This window comes from Octopus sinensis, linkage group LG6 (genome assembly GCF_006345805.1).
Source record: "Octopus sinensis linkage group LG6, ASM634580v1, whole genome shotgun sequence".
NCBI classification, from domain to species: domain Eukaryota; kingdom Metazoa; phylum Mollusca; class Cephalopoda; order Octopoda; family Octopodidae; genus Octopus; species Octopus sinensis.
The window spans coordinates 57,097,351-57,114,474 of record NC_043002.1 but is presented as its reverse complement, the minus strand read 5'-3'; the positions used below and the strand labels follow the sequence as shown (position 1 = coordinate 57,114,474).

At 37.7% G+C, this 17,124-nt stretch overlaps 1 protein-coding gene across 6 annotated transcripts in view; it reads right to left on the bottom strand.

The window, feature by feature from the left end:
* The window catches only part of LOC115212804 (Na(+)/H(+) exchange regulatory cofactor NHE-RF1), a 62,516-nt gene that overhangs the window by 29,044 nt on the left and 16,348 nt on the right, over nucleotides 1-17,124 (bottom strand). Inside the window, exon 1 of one of the 6 annotated variants that reach the window (XM_036503951.1) lies at nucleotides 4,886-5,258. The exons of the other annotated variants lie outside the window; for them this stretch is intronic. Within the exon in view, the coding sequence (XP_036359844.1) occupies nucleotides 4,886-5,030 (145 nt within the window). The 5' untranslated portion in view covers nucleotides 5,031-5,258. Of the gene's footprint in view, nucleotides 1-4,885; nucleotides 5,259-17,124 lie in introns of those variants that run through there. 6 annotated transcript variants of the gene reach the window in all.

The following is a 17,124-nucleotide window of genomic DNA, read 5'->3' as shown; positions in this document are numbered from 1 at the left end:
AGCAAGAAAAAAAATGTTGAAATACCTTGGAGCAAAAATTGTACTTAAGTTATGCAACTTTAAGAAAACTAACAACTAGCCTATCTCACAATGAGTCATAGTTATTCAGTAACAAAAAAGTAGGACTTCATCTTCCTGTATTTGAATAGATTTCTGTCTAAGACAAGCAGTTTAAAAAGTGGAGGGGAAAAAGCAGCTGTATTTAGAATAGAAAGAAACTTTAAAAATTATCTCTTGGGAGGGATAAAAAAGAAAAAAAAAAAACTCTTTAACCTTCTGATACCAAATCCCTGGCCTTATGAACGAAACTTCCTGTTTTAATATGATCTAGATAAAATGTTTCTATCAAAATTTCATGTTAATTTATAGTCCAAACACTAGATAAACAATAAAGCAGACAGAGAGACAAAATGCTTAGCAGCATTTCTTCCAGTGAGTTCAAATTCTACAGAGGCTGACTCTGCATTTCATCCTATCAGGGGTCAATGATATAAGTACCAGTGATACACTGGGTTTATGTAATCAAACTAGCTACCTTCCCCAAAATTTCAAGCCTTGAGTCAATTAGCAGAAAAAAATTGAAAGAAAGGCATTTCAATAGAAGTAAAGCAATAAATGGGTTAAAATAACACTAAAAAAAATAATATAAAGAGAAATTAAAATAAACTTGAGCAAAAGATGAAAATTCAGCAAAAAAAAAATATCTACAAGGCAACCACACTACAAGATACTTGAAGGAGTTTTAATTTCTTCAAGAGGCAACCAAGTAAACTGGAAATATTTGTTAGTGTTTTAAGTAGTAAATGTTTTGGTAACATCAAGTTTATTCAAATAAGCCTTTCCTGGAGCATGGATAATTTAACAATTCAAATATCTTCCTTCAAAGCTACAGACCATTTACAAATCACAATTTAATGGTTTTAATTATTTTCAGCCACAATATAAACATGTGTTTTACTCATTTAGAAAACTAAGACACATTGCAGAGAAAAACCTAAATTTGCAAACAATTTAAAATCTTTAAAAAAATGATATTTAAACTTGACAATCATGAGATTAGTAAAAAACTTTACAAGTCTTTAATTTATTTCAATTTTTTTTCTTTTACTTGTTTGTCATTAGATTGTGGTCATGCTGGAGCACTGCCTTGAATTTCTTAGTTGAATGAATCAACCCCAGTACTTTTTCTTTTTAAAATCTGGTACTTATTCTATTGGACTCTTTTACCCAACCAGTAAGTTACAGGGATGTAAACATATCAACATCAGTTGTCAAATAGTGAGGGAGCACAAACATACAAAGACACACAATGAACTTCTTTCTATTTCCAAATACCAAATCCATTCACAAGGTTTTAGTTGGCCCAAAACTGTAGATGGCACTTTTCCAAGGTACCACACAGTAGGACTGAACCCAAAACCACATGGTTAGGAAGCAAGCTTCTTACCACACAGCTATGCCTGTGCCTATATTCAGTTTTTAGGCTTAAATGTTTCCTAAGTTGAGAGAACTGATTATATTCTGAAAGCCCACAACACTTCTGCAGGTTCTTATTCAATTCTCTTAGTTTCTCTGCCGAGTTGATTTTTGAGGTTTCCCCAGCAATTATTGTGTTGTCCCTTTATTTGACATGTCTTTGAAGGGATTCAAACTCACATGCCTCAATTCATAAAGGTGCATGGCCTTGTGATTCAGGTGTTCAGCTCATAATCATAACATTATGGATTCAATTCCTGGACCTGCCTGTGCACTGTGTCCTTAAGACATTTCACATTACTCCCGTCAACTTAGCTGCAACTGAGTAACAACCAATAACAGTGCATCACTATCTCTCTTTATCTCTCTAGTTGTCATATCCTGGGTGTTACAATTGGGTCAAAAGGATGGAAGATCCAAAACAATGTCTAGACACCTAAACTAACAAGCAAAAACCACAATACAAGTTACCAAGCCACAATTAGTTGCAGGTGACAGCTGGCTCTTTTTGCCTCACTTTAATCGCAGAATACCATTAATCATATCTGTATAGCAATGGACAGCCAGGAAGAGATTTAATAACCATTTAGCCTAGCAAGAAATATCCTCTCCCTCACTGAGATATATTTATTAAACTTTACAAGAGCCTGCTAACCTCCAAACTGCCACCTGTCTTCCTGTAAAAGTTTAATGTATTCCACTGAAAAAGTAGAGGAATTCTTCAGTTTAATGTGAAATTGTTTTATTATAACTTGACATCAAAGTTTATATATATATATATATATATATATATATATATATATATTCATTTAACATCTGCTTTCCATGCTGGCATGAGTTAGACAGTTTGACTGAGGACTGGCAAGCCAGAGGCTGCACCAGGCTCCAGTCTGATCTGGCAATGTTTCTACAACTGGATGCCCTCCTAAAGCCAACCACTCAGTGTAGTGGGTGTTTTTTGTGCCACCTATATGGGCCAAAAGAATGTAGTTGTATAAAGCTGGAACAATGAAAGGTACAAAGTAAACTATAAACTGAAAAGAAAACAAAAAGTTACAGTTTTATTTTGTATTTCTATATTTTGGGGTAAAGATCCCTTCTTCAGGACATTCAGAAGAGCAGTGATTGGAAAAAGTTTGTTACTCAGAAGTGCAAATTACACCTCACAATGCTTCACAAAAACTACCACATATTTTATATATATATATATCTTATCTTTTACTTATTTCAGTGATTAAACTAATGGTAATTGCTGGAGTGCCGCTTTGAAGAATTTTTTTTTAAGCCTGACACTAATTTTGTTGGTCTCTTTTGCTAAACCATTATGTTACAAGTACATTAACACACCAACACTGGTTGCCAAGCAGTGGTGAGGGACAGACAAACACAGGTCTTCTTTCAGCTTCTGTCTATCAAAACTATGCACAATGCTTTGGCCAGCCCAAGGATGTAGAAGACACTTGCCCAAGGTGCTACACAATGGGACTGAACCTGGAACTCTGTGTGTGTGTTTAGAACATAAGCCAAGATGTATGAGAGATGAACATATTTCCCCAACTGACATCCATAGGATTGCCATTTCATAGCCTTCTTCATGTAATAATTTTATTTTTCAACTGAGTTGCAAATTTGATGTAACCAGGATAATCTTTGATCTGAAGAGCTAACCATCAGATCAAAGGATTACTATGTGGTATGGTTGCTGGGGCCACTACAGGAGCTTCTTTGTGATCACCACAGGATTCTATGAATCCATATATTGCCCATTAAATAAATATAGACAGATATGATATACAATCACTTTAACATTCCCTTCTCCACACTTCCATAGATCAGATGGAATTTATTGAGGCAGATTTTCTATGATCAGATATCCTTCATGTTGCCAACCGTCACCTGTTTTCAAGGAAGGTATTATTTCCTCATGGCTAGACAGGTTTCACAGAAGATTGGAAATGAAGGACACTGCTTGTACAACAGTGACATTCAGTTACAAATATCAGACAAAATCAAGAGAAAGAGACGCACTAACATAAATGCATGCACACCCAATGGGATTATTTCAGTTTATCAAACCCACTGATAAGGCTTTGGTCAGTCCAGGACTACAGTAGAAACCTCTTGTCTAAGGTGCCATATAGTAGGACTGAGCCTAAAACCATGTGGTTGGGAAGCAAACTTCCTAATCATACAGCCAAGCCTATCAGTAATATATATATATTTCTTTTCTGTTGATTGCCTAGAACAGTTAGAAAAAAGACCACCATTTTCAGTAGAATCATTCATACACATGGATAATTCCATTCATAATGGAATGAGTTACTAATTAAAACATAAGGGAGTTGTGATTTTAAGACTGAACTAAGCAACTTTATATATTGACACCAACTTGCCAGAAATGTTCTACGATACAGAATCTGGTTTGAAGTAAAACATTTTCAAAATTTATCAAATATTTATACTTAATGGTTAGTTGTGGTATACAAAAAGGTTCAATATGCAATTTTATATTACTGATTTACCTGAACATATGTAAATGATATTTACAAAAATATAAAGCTTTGTTTTTAAAAAAGAAATTGAAAAAAAAAAAATTCTAAATTGTATTTGCTATCATTTGGATCCTGCTTGAAATCCACTTTGTAAAGAGAAATTATTTAAAATAAGCCACAAATTTAGGGATGGAATAGTCTTAAGCCCTAGACAACTATTCTTTTTCATCTAAAAGGGCCAAAAGATAAAATTGGTAAGTTTTGTTTTTCTTTACACAATAGAAAAAAATTATACAGTACTCAAATTTCTTCCAAGAACCAATATATCTATATACATATATACACATGTACTTTATAAAAAATATGTTAACATCATGAAAAGAGAATAAACCTAGAAAATACAATTGAATATAAAAACACAAAATAATTTACTGTCTGCTCCTCCAACTTCCGCAGGTACTTCCACGGGCACTTCAGGAAATTTACTGTCGGCTCCTCCAACTTCCGCAGGTACTTCCACAGGCGCTTCAGGGAGTTTACTTTCTGCTCCTCCAACTTCCGCAGGTACTTCCACAGGCGCTTCAGGGAGTTTACTGTCTGTTCCTCCAACTTCCGCAGGTACTTCCACAGGCGCTTCAGGGAGTTTACTTTCTGCTCCTCCAACTTCCGCAGGTACTTCCACAGGCGCTTCAGGGAGTTTACTTTCTGCTCCTCCAACTTCCGCAGGTACTTCCACAGGCGCTTCAGGGAGTTTACTTTCTGCTCCTCCAACTTCCGCAGGTACTTCCACAGGCGCTTCAGGAGTTTACTTTCTGCTCCTCCAACTTCCGCAGGTACTTCCACAGGCGCTTCAGGGAGTTTACTTTCTGCTCCTCCAACTTCCGCAGGTACTTCCACAGGCGCTTCAGGGAGTTTACTGTCTGCTCCTCCAACTTCCGCAGGTACTTCCACAGGCGCTTCAGGGAGTTTACTGTCTGTTCCTCCAACTTCCGCAGGTTCTTTAGGAAGTTTGTCTGCTCCTCCAGCTGCCAAAGGTTTACTGTCAAGCAGTTTACTGTCCATTCTTCCAAAGGTGCTTCAAGCAATTTACTTCAACTCCTTCAGTCAGAAAAACTTCACACTATTTTTAAATTCGTCAATCACAAATATTTTCTAAGAATCTCAAATGTCTTAAAAGTTATAATTCTCTATAAGCATAAAAACTGATTCTTCATTGTTTTTGTTTTCTTCAGTGATACAACTAATATAAACGTACAGACTAACCGAAAGAATACGCTTCACAAAAATCTCGTAACTCTGGCAATAACTAAGGTAGGTGATAAGCAACAAATGTCTGCATGTACAAATTATATAAGCTGGCATAAAATAAAGTGTCCTATATATTAAATGATGCAGAAGAAAACCCATTAAGAAATATCACTTAATTGCACATACAAAAACATCAAAATCAACATCAGTCATGCTCAAGTGATTTTCTTTTCTGTTTTGGCAAATTTTTCCTATAACAGATGAAATAAAATGTTGGTTGATTATTTCCCCAGACAAGCTTTACATCAGAAAGAGAAAGAGAATGGGAGTAAAAGAAAGATACAGAAGAAATTAGCATAATAGGTGCAGGAGGAGGAGCATGATTACTTTCTGAGAAATATACATTTTTTTAATGAAATTTTACAGAAATAAATTTTCAATGGAGTAGGTTGCAATTATGTAAATTAAATTTAGAGAAAAAAAAGAAATATTCATTGCATATATACAAATGAGAAATTTACTTTAATATTATTTTAAGATAATTTTTATCTCAAAATTAATATTCATTTTATCATTTTGTATTAACCCCCAAGAAATCTGATAAGTGAAATTGTTATTCCTGATAATACCCATGGTAATAAAACTATACTTACTAAGTTACCTGTAACACTAGTATTATGAGAATTAAGAACCAAATACTCTACAAAAAAATTTCCTTTCATAGACTTTTTAAAGAAAATTATTACATATTAGAAATACTTGGGGTTAAGCAGTGATCTTATATACTATCACCACACTCAGCATTGTGTATTTTGGAAACCCCATCTTGGAGGATTCTAGCACAGTAGTTCTCAATTGCAGTCTAAGCAGCCTTCCAGCAGCCCTCAGCAGTCTTCATTCCATAAATATGGTAGATTTTTCATTAATTAACTTCACCCTTTTGGTGCAGCCCTTAAAAATAAACCAGGTTTTAGCTCTGGCAACCACTGTTCTAGAAGTATTTAGTGTTATTGTGTATTAATTGATCAGAGGACAACACACAACACGAGGTCATTGATCAGCTACAAACTGGCAAACTAGCTCTATACAATGCATCCAATAACCATATTGTACCTTTGATTCTTGACAAATCCGTTTTACAATTACAGCATGGAATTAGCTCTTCAAAAACACAACTTCACTTCAACATTATTTGGTATCAAAATTTTTGTAACACCAAATAAAAGTTGAGATTTTGTGTTTCTGAATTCCTGTGTCCTCCATGTACTGAGAGCTTTAGTTTCAATGGTCTTAAACCAAAATCACTTGCCAGGTATGTACAGCTCTCCAAAAATTCATAATTCCTTATATATAGACTGCTGCTCCCACTTATGGCCACCACACAGTGTAAAATTAACAGTGGAACTCAAAGCAATCCAGTTTCCAAGAAAGGTATTATTTCCGCGTGCGTGCGTGAGAGAGAGAGAGAGAGAGAGAGAGAGAGAGAGAGAGAGAGAGAGAGAGAGAATGAAACCAATGTGAAGTTCTTAAAATTGAAGTCCAGTGTTTGAATAAAAGTAGCAGAGATAAAAATTCAAACTTTTTATTACCAAATAGCATTTTCCACTGTTAGTTTCTGTAATTTTGAGCTTGTTCCAAATTCATGTTGGTAATATTATGACTGAAGGAAGCCAGCAATGTTTACTACACAGCTAGAAATTGGTGCCAGGTAAAAATAAATCAAAGGAGGTTGTATTCTGGGTAAGGGTTATGGCAGTCTGGACATTTCAGGACCTCACAGAAGAGATATCAAGAACATAGAAGCTGCCGAGAGCATTTAGATGGTTCTGGCAGAAAAAGGGGATTGATGGGATCAGAATGCTGTTTGAGAATGGTTCTTGGCTTCATCAACCCAGGCTAGGTCACTTGGATGAGGAGGTTTGTTGTAAGCCCTAAAATCCTTTGACCCCAGGATATAACACTGATTTATTGCATCTGTAAATGTTGACTTTGGATTTTCTCTCATGTGTAACAAAATTATGAAAGACAACTTGTTTACATTAGAATTAAAAACCTTCAATGGAAACCAGTTTCCAGTTTGTTTATTGAAGGTGTCTTTGATGTTCATTTTACAAACTAGGCCTAATTTTGAAAGTCAAATTTTTACGAGAGAGCTTAATATCAACATGAAACACAGGAGTCCATTGACAGTAGCAGTAATAATGTTGCTAAACGTGACATTGCAAAGAATGCACTCATCAATGAGTCACCTTTTAAAAGAAGATATCTAGCATTGTGGACCACAGGAGACTTTTTGCAATATATCCCTTGACACTGGGGTTAGCTGGTTACATATAAAATTGCTAAAATATCCAAGACATTGCTTCCAGAATTTTTTTTTATTAAATGCTAGAGTTGATGTTTCACACCCGTTTTATTTTAATCTACTCAGATTAAAATAAAAACACTATTCCTGATTGCCTTAGCTATACAGCAGAATGAAGATTTAGTTCCAATGTAACCAAATGATGTTTTTGTTTAAGAATAAACTTTTTATTTTGTTTATCCCATCCTTTTCACCCTTTGACTACCCCTGCTATTCTCATCATTCTCTTCCAACATCAGTACTTCTTTACCATTATACTTTTTCCACCTATTCCAATCCTGATATCACTCCTTTCTCTCTCATTCCCTTCTTTGGTCAACTGAGCAAATGTATATACCATAAATTATGAATTGTATACACACCATTTGTCAACAAGCAAGATATATTCTTTGTGACAAAAACTCAGTGAGTAGCTTGTTCCCCAGTTTGAACCTGTATCAAGCATGTTCAGACTCATAACATTACAATTTCACTTATCACTGCTTAGCGCTCCCCCTCCATTTACTTACGGTGAGTCGTTGTATAGTGCTGCCATTTAAAGTATGGTGACTGGAACAGCATAAGAGAGGTAATCTCAATCCAGCTCATAGTGTTGTCTGCTTTGTGTCTGTGACTGATGAAGCGATTACTCCGAAATGTTAACATCTAACAGTTTAGGTGGATGGTGCTGCAAGCTGATATATTGAGGCATTGTTTTACAGTCAGGTACCCTTATTGTTGACTGACCCATTTTCAAATACAAGGCCTATTTCACAGGCCTTTGAAGACAAAGCAACTGGATGATTTGTTCACAAGTGACAACATTGCTTACAGCTAATATGTGTAAACATACAGACACACCATGTATATAACACACATGACAAGCTTCTTTCAGTTTCCATCTACCAAATCCACTTACAAAGTTTTGACTCACCTAAGGCTGTAGTAGAATGCACTAACCCAAAACCATATAATAAGCAAACTTCTTAACCACACAGCCACGATTCACTCATATCTGCAGAGTAGTTGACGTTAGGAAGGGCATCCAGCCATAAAAACCATACCAAAACCAACACTGAAGCCTGGTGCATTCTTCTGCCTCGCCAGCTCTTGTCAAACCATCCAACCCATGCCAGAATAGAAAGCAGACATTAAATGGTGATGATATATGCATACACACACACACACACCACTTAAGTGACTTTGGTCCAAAGCAGTGTTGTAACTGAAGAGTCATTTTAACTAGTTAAGGTCACGGAAACCGATATAATTCACTTGTTTCTTAGCAGTACAGCATTTGGATCTTTTCTGTTTCGTTGCCAGTGGCTTCAAAAGTTAAAGTTTACCAAAAATTTTTTAATTTGGCACTATAATACTGAATTGCTGGAGTTATTTTTTTCCAGAAAAATGTTTTTAAAAAGTTATAGAGGTTTAAAGTTTCATCATTTTCATCCAGTTAGGAAACAGGATTTAGAAGTGGTCATTTTGTGTGTGACTGCACATTTTGTCAACAACCTGAAAATAGCACGTGTTAATGTTTGTAAACATGTTATGTCTCTGGTAATTTTCTTTCATGTAAATAAATCTTATTTAGCTGTTATTTTTAGCATGAAAGTTCTCTGGTAATTTTCTTTCATTTAAATAAATGTTTGTTAATTTAAGAGAAAAACAGTTTCAAATCTCTGAGTGAGATTTTGGCAAATAAACGTTAATAGATTTATCCAAAAAAGTTTTATTTAGTTATTTTTAGCACACCTCACAACCACCTCAATGCTCAATGACAAAAAGAAACAAACATTAAACAAACAATTTAAATATGTTTAATAATTTAAATATGCATACTGAAAAACCTGTCTGGTCTCGTGACACACTCCTCTGAAAACCTGCTCAGGTAGGACCCCTCCTCAGTTGACTGCTGTCAGCACATGCTTCCTCACAGACCTTTCAAAAACTTACTATGGCAACAAGCAAAAGAGTTGTTACTATCAAAACAGACATGAATGTGTCTGTGGCTTACAATTGGCTAAAATTACCAAAATTTTCAAACTTTAAAAGCTAATAACACTTTGATTTATAGCGAAAAGTACTTTCACGTCATTAATTAGCCTATAAAAGTGTTATCATTACACTGAATATGAAATCAATTCAAAGAGAAAATGCAAAGAGAAAATGGCAGCCGCTGGTACCCAAACAGAAAAGATCCTAGCAGTTTAATATGAAGCGTCAAAAAGTCTTGCACTTCTGCAACCCAACACTGACAATTCAACTGCATCTTAGATTAAATAGAATGGTTGTTACCTTAGATACAGTGGAATGGTGTCAATGACCAAGTCATGCCATAACAGGCCATACTATTGAGAAATATATATTAAAATATTAAAACTAAATACAACAGGTTTTGTGTTGACTAAAAGAACTTCCACAACTATATATATATACACACACACACATACACACATACATACACAAATACATATACGAACATACATATATATTTTTCAAATGATTATAAAGACTAAAGTTTAAAATATACCCAGGGTGTCGAATCTAAGAGAGAAGACTATCAAAACACAGATTCATTTTTGACAACGTCTTAATTGTTGTAAGCTTAAATAAAAATATTTAAGGATAGCAGTTCCCTACCAACACTTCAGTCATTTCTGCCACCACCACAATAGCTAATTCCTTAACCCGCTGGGCCTGGTTGAATATCAACAGCTCTGAATCAAATATCTAGGTCATAACATGACAGAAAAATAAGCTATTGGGATTAGGTTTCTTTCAGATTTGTCAAATAACCTGCTTAACAGGTAGGAGACTACAAGAGAGACATGGTGAGAGAGACCAGGAGAGAGAGGGAGAGAGAATTCTTTGGAACTTAGACTATGAAAACTATTAGGAAACAGGTTGAATTTAGACAACTAAGTGTTTCCTTTTATAGTATAGATACTATGAAAAAAGAACGATTTAGATATGCACACACCAAATAAAAACATCTCAAATAAATACAATAGAAAATAGATAACACTTAGAGTCACAGCTTGCAGTGAAGATAGGAACTGCAAATAGATAAAATGAATTAAGAGAGGTTTAAAATAAACCAAATATTGACACATGTCGATCAAGTGAACAGTAGAAATGGTGATTTAATAAGGTTTATAGCATGTTTATCTACATGAACAGGGTCTAAGCCAACATTACTGCACTGGATGTCATACAAGACATTACTTTCAAAAAATGTCACACAAAAAAAAAAAATTAGGAAAAAAAAGAAAAAGCATCTGTGAGGTTGGGTGGGGTGCGAAAGTATGTGCTTTAAGTTTTTAGCTTTCAGATTACTGCACGAAATGTAAAACTTATTTACATTGTTTTGAATTAATCATGCATTAATTGTTTTGAATTTAGAGGTTGAGATTCTGATGATGGGATTGGAGATTCTGATGATGGGATTGTTTATTCTGAGAATAAAATTATAGGTATGAGAGGTCACATCTGGTCAGTTCCAACATAAAATGAAAACATTTAGGGTCAGATGTGGCCTGCACAAAAACTTTTCCAGATAATGTGCTAACAGGCCGTGTAGTAAGAAGGTTACTTCCCATCCACATGGTTCTGGGTTCAGCATCAGAGAGAGAGAGAACGACAGCGACAGAGAGAGAGAGAACGACAGCGACAGAGAGAGAGAGAGCGACAGACAGAGAGAGAGAGCGACAGACAGAGAGAGAGAGAGAGAGAGCGACAGACAGAGAGAGAGAGAGAGAGAGCGACAGAGAGAGAGAGAGAGAGAGAGAGAGCGACAGACAGAGAGAGAGAGAGAGAGCGACAGACAGAGAGAGAGAGAGAGAGAGCGACAGAGAGCGACAGACACAGAGCGACAGACAGAGAGAGAGAGAGAGCGACAGACAGAGAGAGAGAGAGAGCGACAGACAGAGAGAGAGAGACAGCGACAGACAGAGAGAGAGAGAGAGCGACAGACAGAGAGAGAGAGAGAGCGACAGACAGAGAGAGAGAGAGAGCGACAGACAGAGAGAGAGAGAGAGCGACAGACAGAGAGAGAGAGAGAGAAGCGACAGACAGAGAGAGAGAGAGAGAGAGCGACAGACAGAGAGAGAGAGAGAGAGCGACAGACAGAGAGAGAGAGAGAGACGACAGACAGAGAGAGAGAGAGAGCGACAGACAGAGAGAGAGAGAGAGAGACAGCGACAGACAGAGAGAGAGAGACAGCGACAGACAGAGAGAGAGAGACAGCGACAGACAGAGAGAGAGAGACAGCGACAGACAGAGAGAGAGAGACAGCGACAGACAGAGAGAGAGAGACAGCGACAGACAGAGAGAGAGAGACAGCGACAGACAGAGAGAGAGAGACAGCGACAGACAGAGAGAGAGAGAGGACAGCGACAGACAGAGAGAGAGAGACAGCGACAGACAGAGAGAGAGAGACAGCGACAGACAGAGAGAGAGAGACAGCGACAGACAGAGAGAGAGAGACAGCGACAGACAGAGAGAGAGAGACAGCGACAGACAGAGAGAGAGAGACAGCGACAGACAGAGAGAGAGAGAGGACAGCGACAGACAGAGAGAGAGAGACAGCGACAGACAGAGAGAGAGAGACAGCGACAGACAGAGAGAGAGAGACAGCGACAGACAGAGAGAGAGAACAGCGACAGACAGAGAGAGAGAGACAGCGACAGACAGAGAGAGAGAGACAGCGACAGACAGAAGAGAGAGAGAGACACAGCGACAGACAGAAGAGAGAGACAGCGACAGACAGAGAGAGAGAGAGAGACAGCGCAGACAGAGAGAGAGAGACAAGCGACAGACAGAGAGAGAGAGACAGCGACAGACAGAGAGAGAGAGACAGCGACAGACGAGAGAGAGAGACCGCGACAGACAGAGAGAGAGAGACAGCGACAGACAGAGAGAGAGAGACAGCGACAGACAGAGAGAGAGAGACAGCGACAGACAGAGAGAGAGAGACAGCGACAGACAGAGAGAGAGAGACAGCGACAGACAGAGAGAGAGAGACAGCGACAGAGAGAGAGAGACAGCGACAGAGAGAGAGAGACAGCGACAGAGAGAGAGAGACAGCGACAGAGAGAGAGAGACAGCGACAGAGAGAGAGAGACAGCGACAGAGAGAGAGAGACAGCGACAGAGAGAGAGAGACAGCGACAGAGAGAGAGAGACAGCGACAGAGAGAGAGAGACAGCGACAGAGAGAGAGAGAGCAGCGACAGAGAGAGAGAGACAGCGACAGAGAGAGAGAGACAGCGACAGAGAGAGAGAGACAGCGACAGAGAGAGAGAGAGAGAGAGAGTGACAGACATATTTACATTTGTGCATCTCGAAATGTTGAGAAACACAAATACAGATGTTGTTCGTCTTGTCAATAAATCACTTGTTGAACTGTATTAAACATAGAAACACACACACAGTCCTACCTTATCAAACATGCTGATTGCATTGTGTCTACTACCAAGCTAGCTTACCAGTCATTAACTCACTTCATACACACACACACAAGTACTATGCGGAGGTACAATTCACATTTTTTTTTTTTAATTATAGCTTCCCAAGAAAAGGCAAATCAGAAAAACCACTTTTAATGTTTCCTCTTTAGAACCATTGCATGAAAACAACTTCAAGAGCCCTAACAAAACACTAAATTTCACATCAAGAACTTGACATTCGAAAATTATAATTTCTATGCGTAGCTTAAGAGAAGGAAAAGATTTTAGCTTTTTGAATATTTTTTACGACTAGCCTCCTGTTTACGACTTTGTAATTTTCAATTGAAATGCTTTTCTAAAAGAAAATGACCCCCCCAAAAAATTCCATTTTCTGTTTTGCTTATTATTAAAAGACTTCTATCTTGGGATAAATATGTTACACATAAACAACAACATCTTGCAGAACATCCTTCATGTCAATTATGCCAATTAACTCTAATCAACAAGTATATTAGAGGTTCTTGCATCTTTGAAATGAAATTGGTTCAAACTTAAGTGTGAGCAAGTGTTAGGGAAGAGGAAAGTAAGTGGCAGCAGCTAACTTGGTTTGGAGAAAAAATGAAAACCTTAAATTTGAGTGACGTTTATTTAAAATGAATAAAAGAAACTTAGGGAAGAGATTAACAACAAAAGAAAATTTAATTTTGGAACAAAACAAGGCCCTGAAATAACTGCCCCCACCCACCCAATTGCACAGATTGTTTAGTTCTTTATCATTAATTAATTAATTAGATATGTAATTATTTCGTTTCGATAGCTAGGGATCAGACTTTTTTTCTCTTTCTCAATGGCACAAGCATGGTTAGGTGGTTATGACGCTTAACCATATGGTCCCAAGTTCAGTCCCACCGCATGGCATGTTGGGCAAGTGTGTTTTACTACATCCCTGGTCCCAACCAAAGTCTTGTCAGTGGATTTGGCAGGTGGAAACATGTCAATAACCCACCACCACAGCTTGGCAATAGGTGGTATGTATCTATAACTTAGCAGTACAGCAATAGAGACCAACAAAAAGTACCAAACTAAAAAAAAACTACTGGGTTAGATTTGTTCAACTAAAAAGAAAAAAAGCATCAAGGTGGTGCCCCAGAATGGCCACAATCCAATGACTAAAACAAGTAAAAGATGAGGTCTTAAAACAAATATAACAGTATGGGGGGAGTAACAAATCAGATTTTCAGTCATTAAAGTGTGGTCATGCTGGAGCACTGCTTTTAAGGATGTTTAGTCAAATGAGTTAATTCAGTACTTTCTCTTTTTGAAGCCTGGGACTTGTTCTATTGGTCTCTTTTCCCAAACCACTAAGTCATGGGGGAATAAACAAACATTGGTTGTCAAGCAGTGGTTGGGGGTGGGGTAAACAGAAAGAGACAATGGCTTTCTTTCAGTTTCCATCTACCAAATCCACTCATGAGGCTTTGGTTAATTCAAGGTTATTGAAGACACTTGCCCAATGTGCCACACAGTGGAACTGAACCCAGAATCCTGTAGGTGAGAAGTAAACTTCTTACCACACTGCCATGCCTGCATCTATGTAAATATAAAACGTAACACCATAAAAATCCTCCAGACCATTCCTGGCCTGTCAATCGTGGCTGCTGAAAACTTCTGGACATGGATCTGCAATTGTCACTAAGAATGGACATGAAACAAATTCTACCCCCTTTTCTGCTGAGGAAGCCCTTTAGTTTTGTTAGCTATAAGGCAACCTCACAAGATCTTGGTGCAATGAAGAAAAAAATATACACCCAATACTCACAGCAAAAACTAGCTGGCATAAAGGGCATACTACCAATCAAACTATACCAAAACCAAGGCAGTGGAATGAGATGGGGTCCCTTGAGTTATTGGATACAGTCAAACTGTCCAACCCTTGCCAGCAATAGAAAGCAGATACCAAGTGATGATGAAATATAAGTGCATATTGACCTTACATTTTTATTTGTTGAAACGTGTGTGTGTGTGTGTGTGTGTGTGTGTGTGTGTGTGTGTGTGTGTGTGTGTGTGTGTGTGTGTGTGTGTGTGTGTGTGTATATATATATACACACACACACATACAAGTAGTATGAGTATGTGACACAAAAATAGTTTCATATCAAGTTTAAGGGCTTATCAAATTTCACATTCTATTGTAGCTATCATCCTATGACATTCCAACTTTCAACAAACATATCAATTTAATCTTTTTTTCTTCTTAAAAGCAATAATTAATGCATCAAATATCCAGTAGTTCCCTTAATGCTTTTGTCTCCCCCACCCCACACACACACCTGATCTTTCCTTCAATTATTAGTTTGTCCATCATTGTCAATGATGACCAAGGACATCACATGGGATAAGACAACGCACAGTGTGTCCAACTATGAGTCAATCGACCCAATACATGCTTGGAAGGCTCTGCAGCAGATGGGGCACTGATGTTGCATTGGGACCGAAGGCAAAGAGATGGCTCTGCTCTCATGTAATTTGTTTTCTTTGTGCCTCTGAAATTCTGTTTTGTATATAGGTGGCACTTCTGTTGGTTCATCTTTGCCAGGGTGGAGGCTCTTTTATTTGCATTTCTCAGATGTCAGGGTTGATCTCAAAGTTCTTAGACTGAGGGTCTTCTGGAAGACCCACTTTTTCAGCCCACCTTCCATACACTTGCCTTCCAGTCTCTTGGAGAGTCGCATGTCAGGCATTTGAAGCAGAGGCCCAGAATGCAATCAAGCTTCTCTCAAATGGCAAGGTACCTTCAAATATACATTGCTGCTAACATTTTCCTGGCTGATTATTCTTTTGTTTCAGTCATCTGACAGTGGTGATGCTGGAGCGCCACCTTTAGTCAAACAAATCAACTCCAGGATTTATTCTTTGTAAGCCTAGTAGTTATTCTATCAGTCTCTTTTGCCAAACCACTAAGTTATGGGGATATAAACACACCATTGGTTGTCAAGCGATGTTGGGGGGACAAACACAGACCCAAACATATATATACATCTATACAATGGGCTTCTTTTAGTTTCCATCTACCAAATCCACTCACAAAGCTTTGGTTGGCCTGAGGCAAGACACTTGCCCAAGGTGCCATGCAGTGGGAATGAACCCGGAACCATGTGGTTGGTAAGCAAGCTACTTACCACACAGCCACTCCTTCACCTATTTTTTAGAATGATATTGTAGGGTATGTGTGAGAGGCCAGACATGGCCAGTTTGAACACAAAGAAGGTAGAATATTAGGGCTAGATATGGTCAGTTTAAATGCTAAAGGGTTGAAATACAATTAAAACACTATTCAAAATGTAAGACAAAACATTGAAAATGAAATTTATTCTCAACATGTGGAAATTCATACACACACACATACCCTCTCCTCATCTCCATGAGGAGTGAGAGTGTGTGTGGCATTCACTCACTGCCTGCTATGCAGTCATCTTGCACTTTATGTTAACTCTTTCTCTCACAAATTGACATATAGTGAAAATGGAGAAATCGACCCAGCCAGCATATGTACTTATACTGGCCAGTATTATTACTGAGCTCTGCTTGTAATAATAAAAAAAAAAAGTAAACAGTCAGACTCTTTGTGAGTAACTGTTAAACACCTTCCAGACATCTTGCAGCCACTGGTGACATATTCTTGGCCCCGTTACCAGTCAGTGCCAATTACATCACAGAAATATCAGATCTTATCTGATATCTTAATTGCTGTGGTTCATATTCCTTTAGCCTGGACTAGTTGCTCCTTGTGGCAATGCATTACCATCTCTTGTAATGCTTGGCACCATTTTCTTCATTAACCAGAACTTCTCAGATAAAGATATTCTAAATTTAGAACAAAAATATGTTTTTATCAGGAGTGTTTAGTTCAAAGAGTGCAAAAATCATCTCCAATCTAAATTTCCAAGGATTCAGTTTCATAATTACACTTTACTTTTAGCTGTTTCAGACTGTAGCCATGCTGGAGCACCACCTTGAGATTTGGTCGAAGAAATCTACTTGGGTACCTTTTTTTAAGTTTGGTACATATTCTACCAGTCTCTTTTGCCAAACCACTAAGCAAAAGGGACATAAACC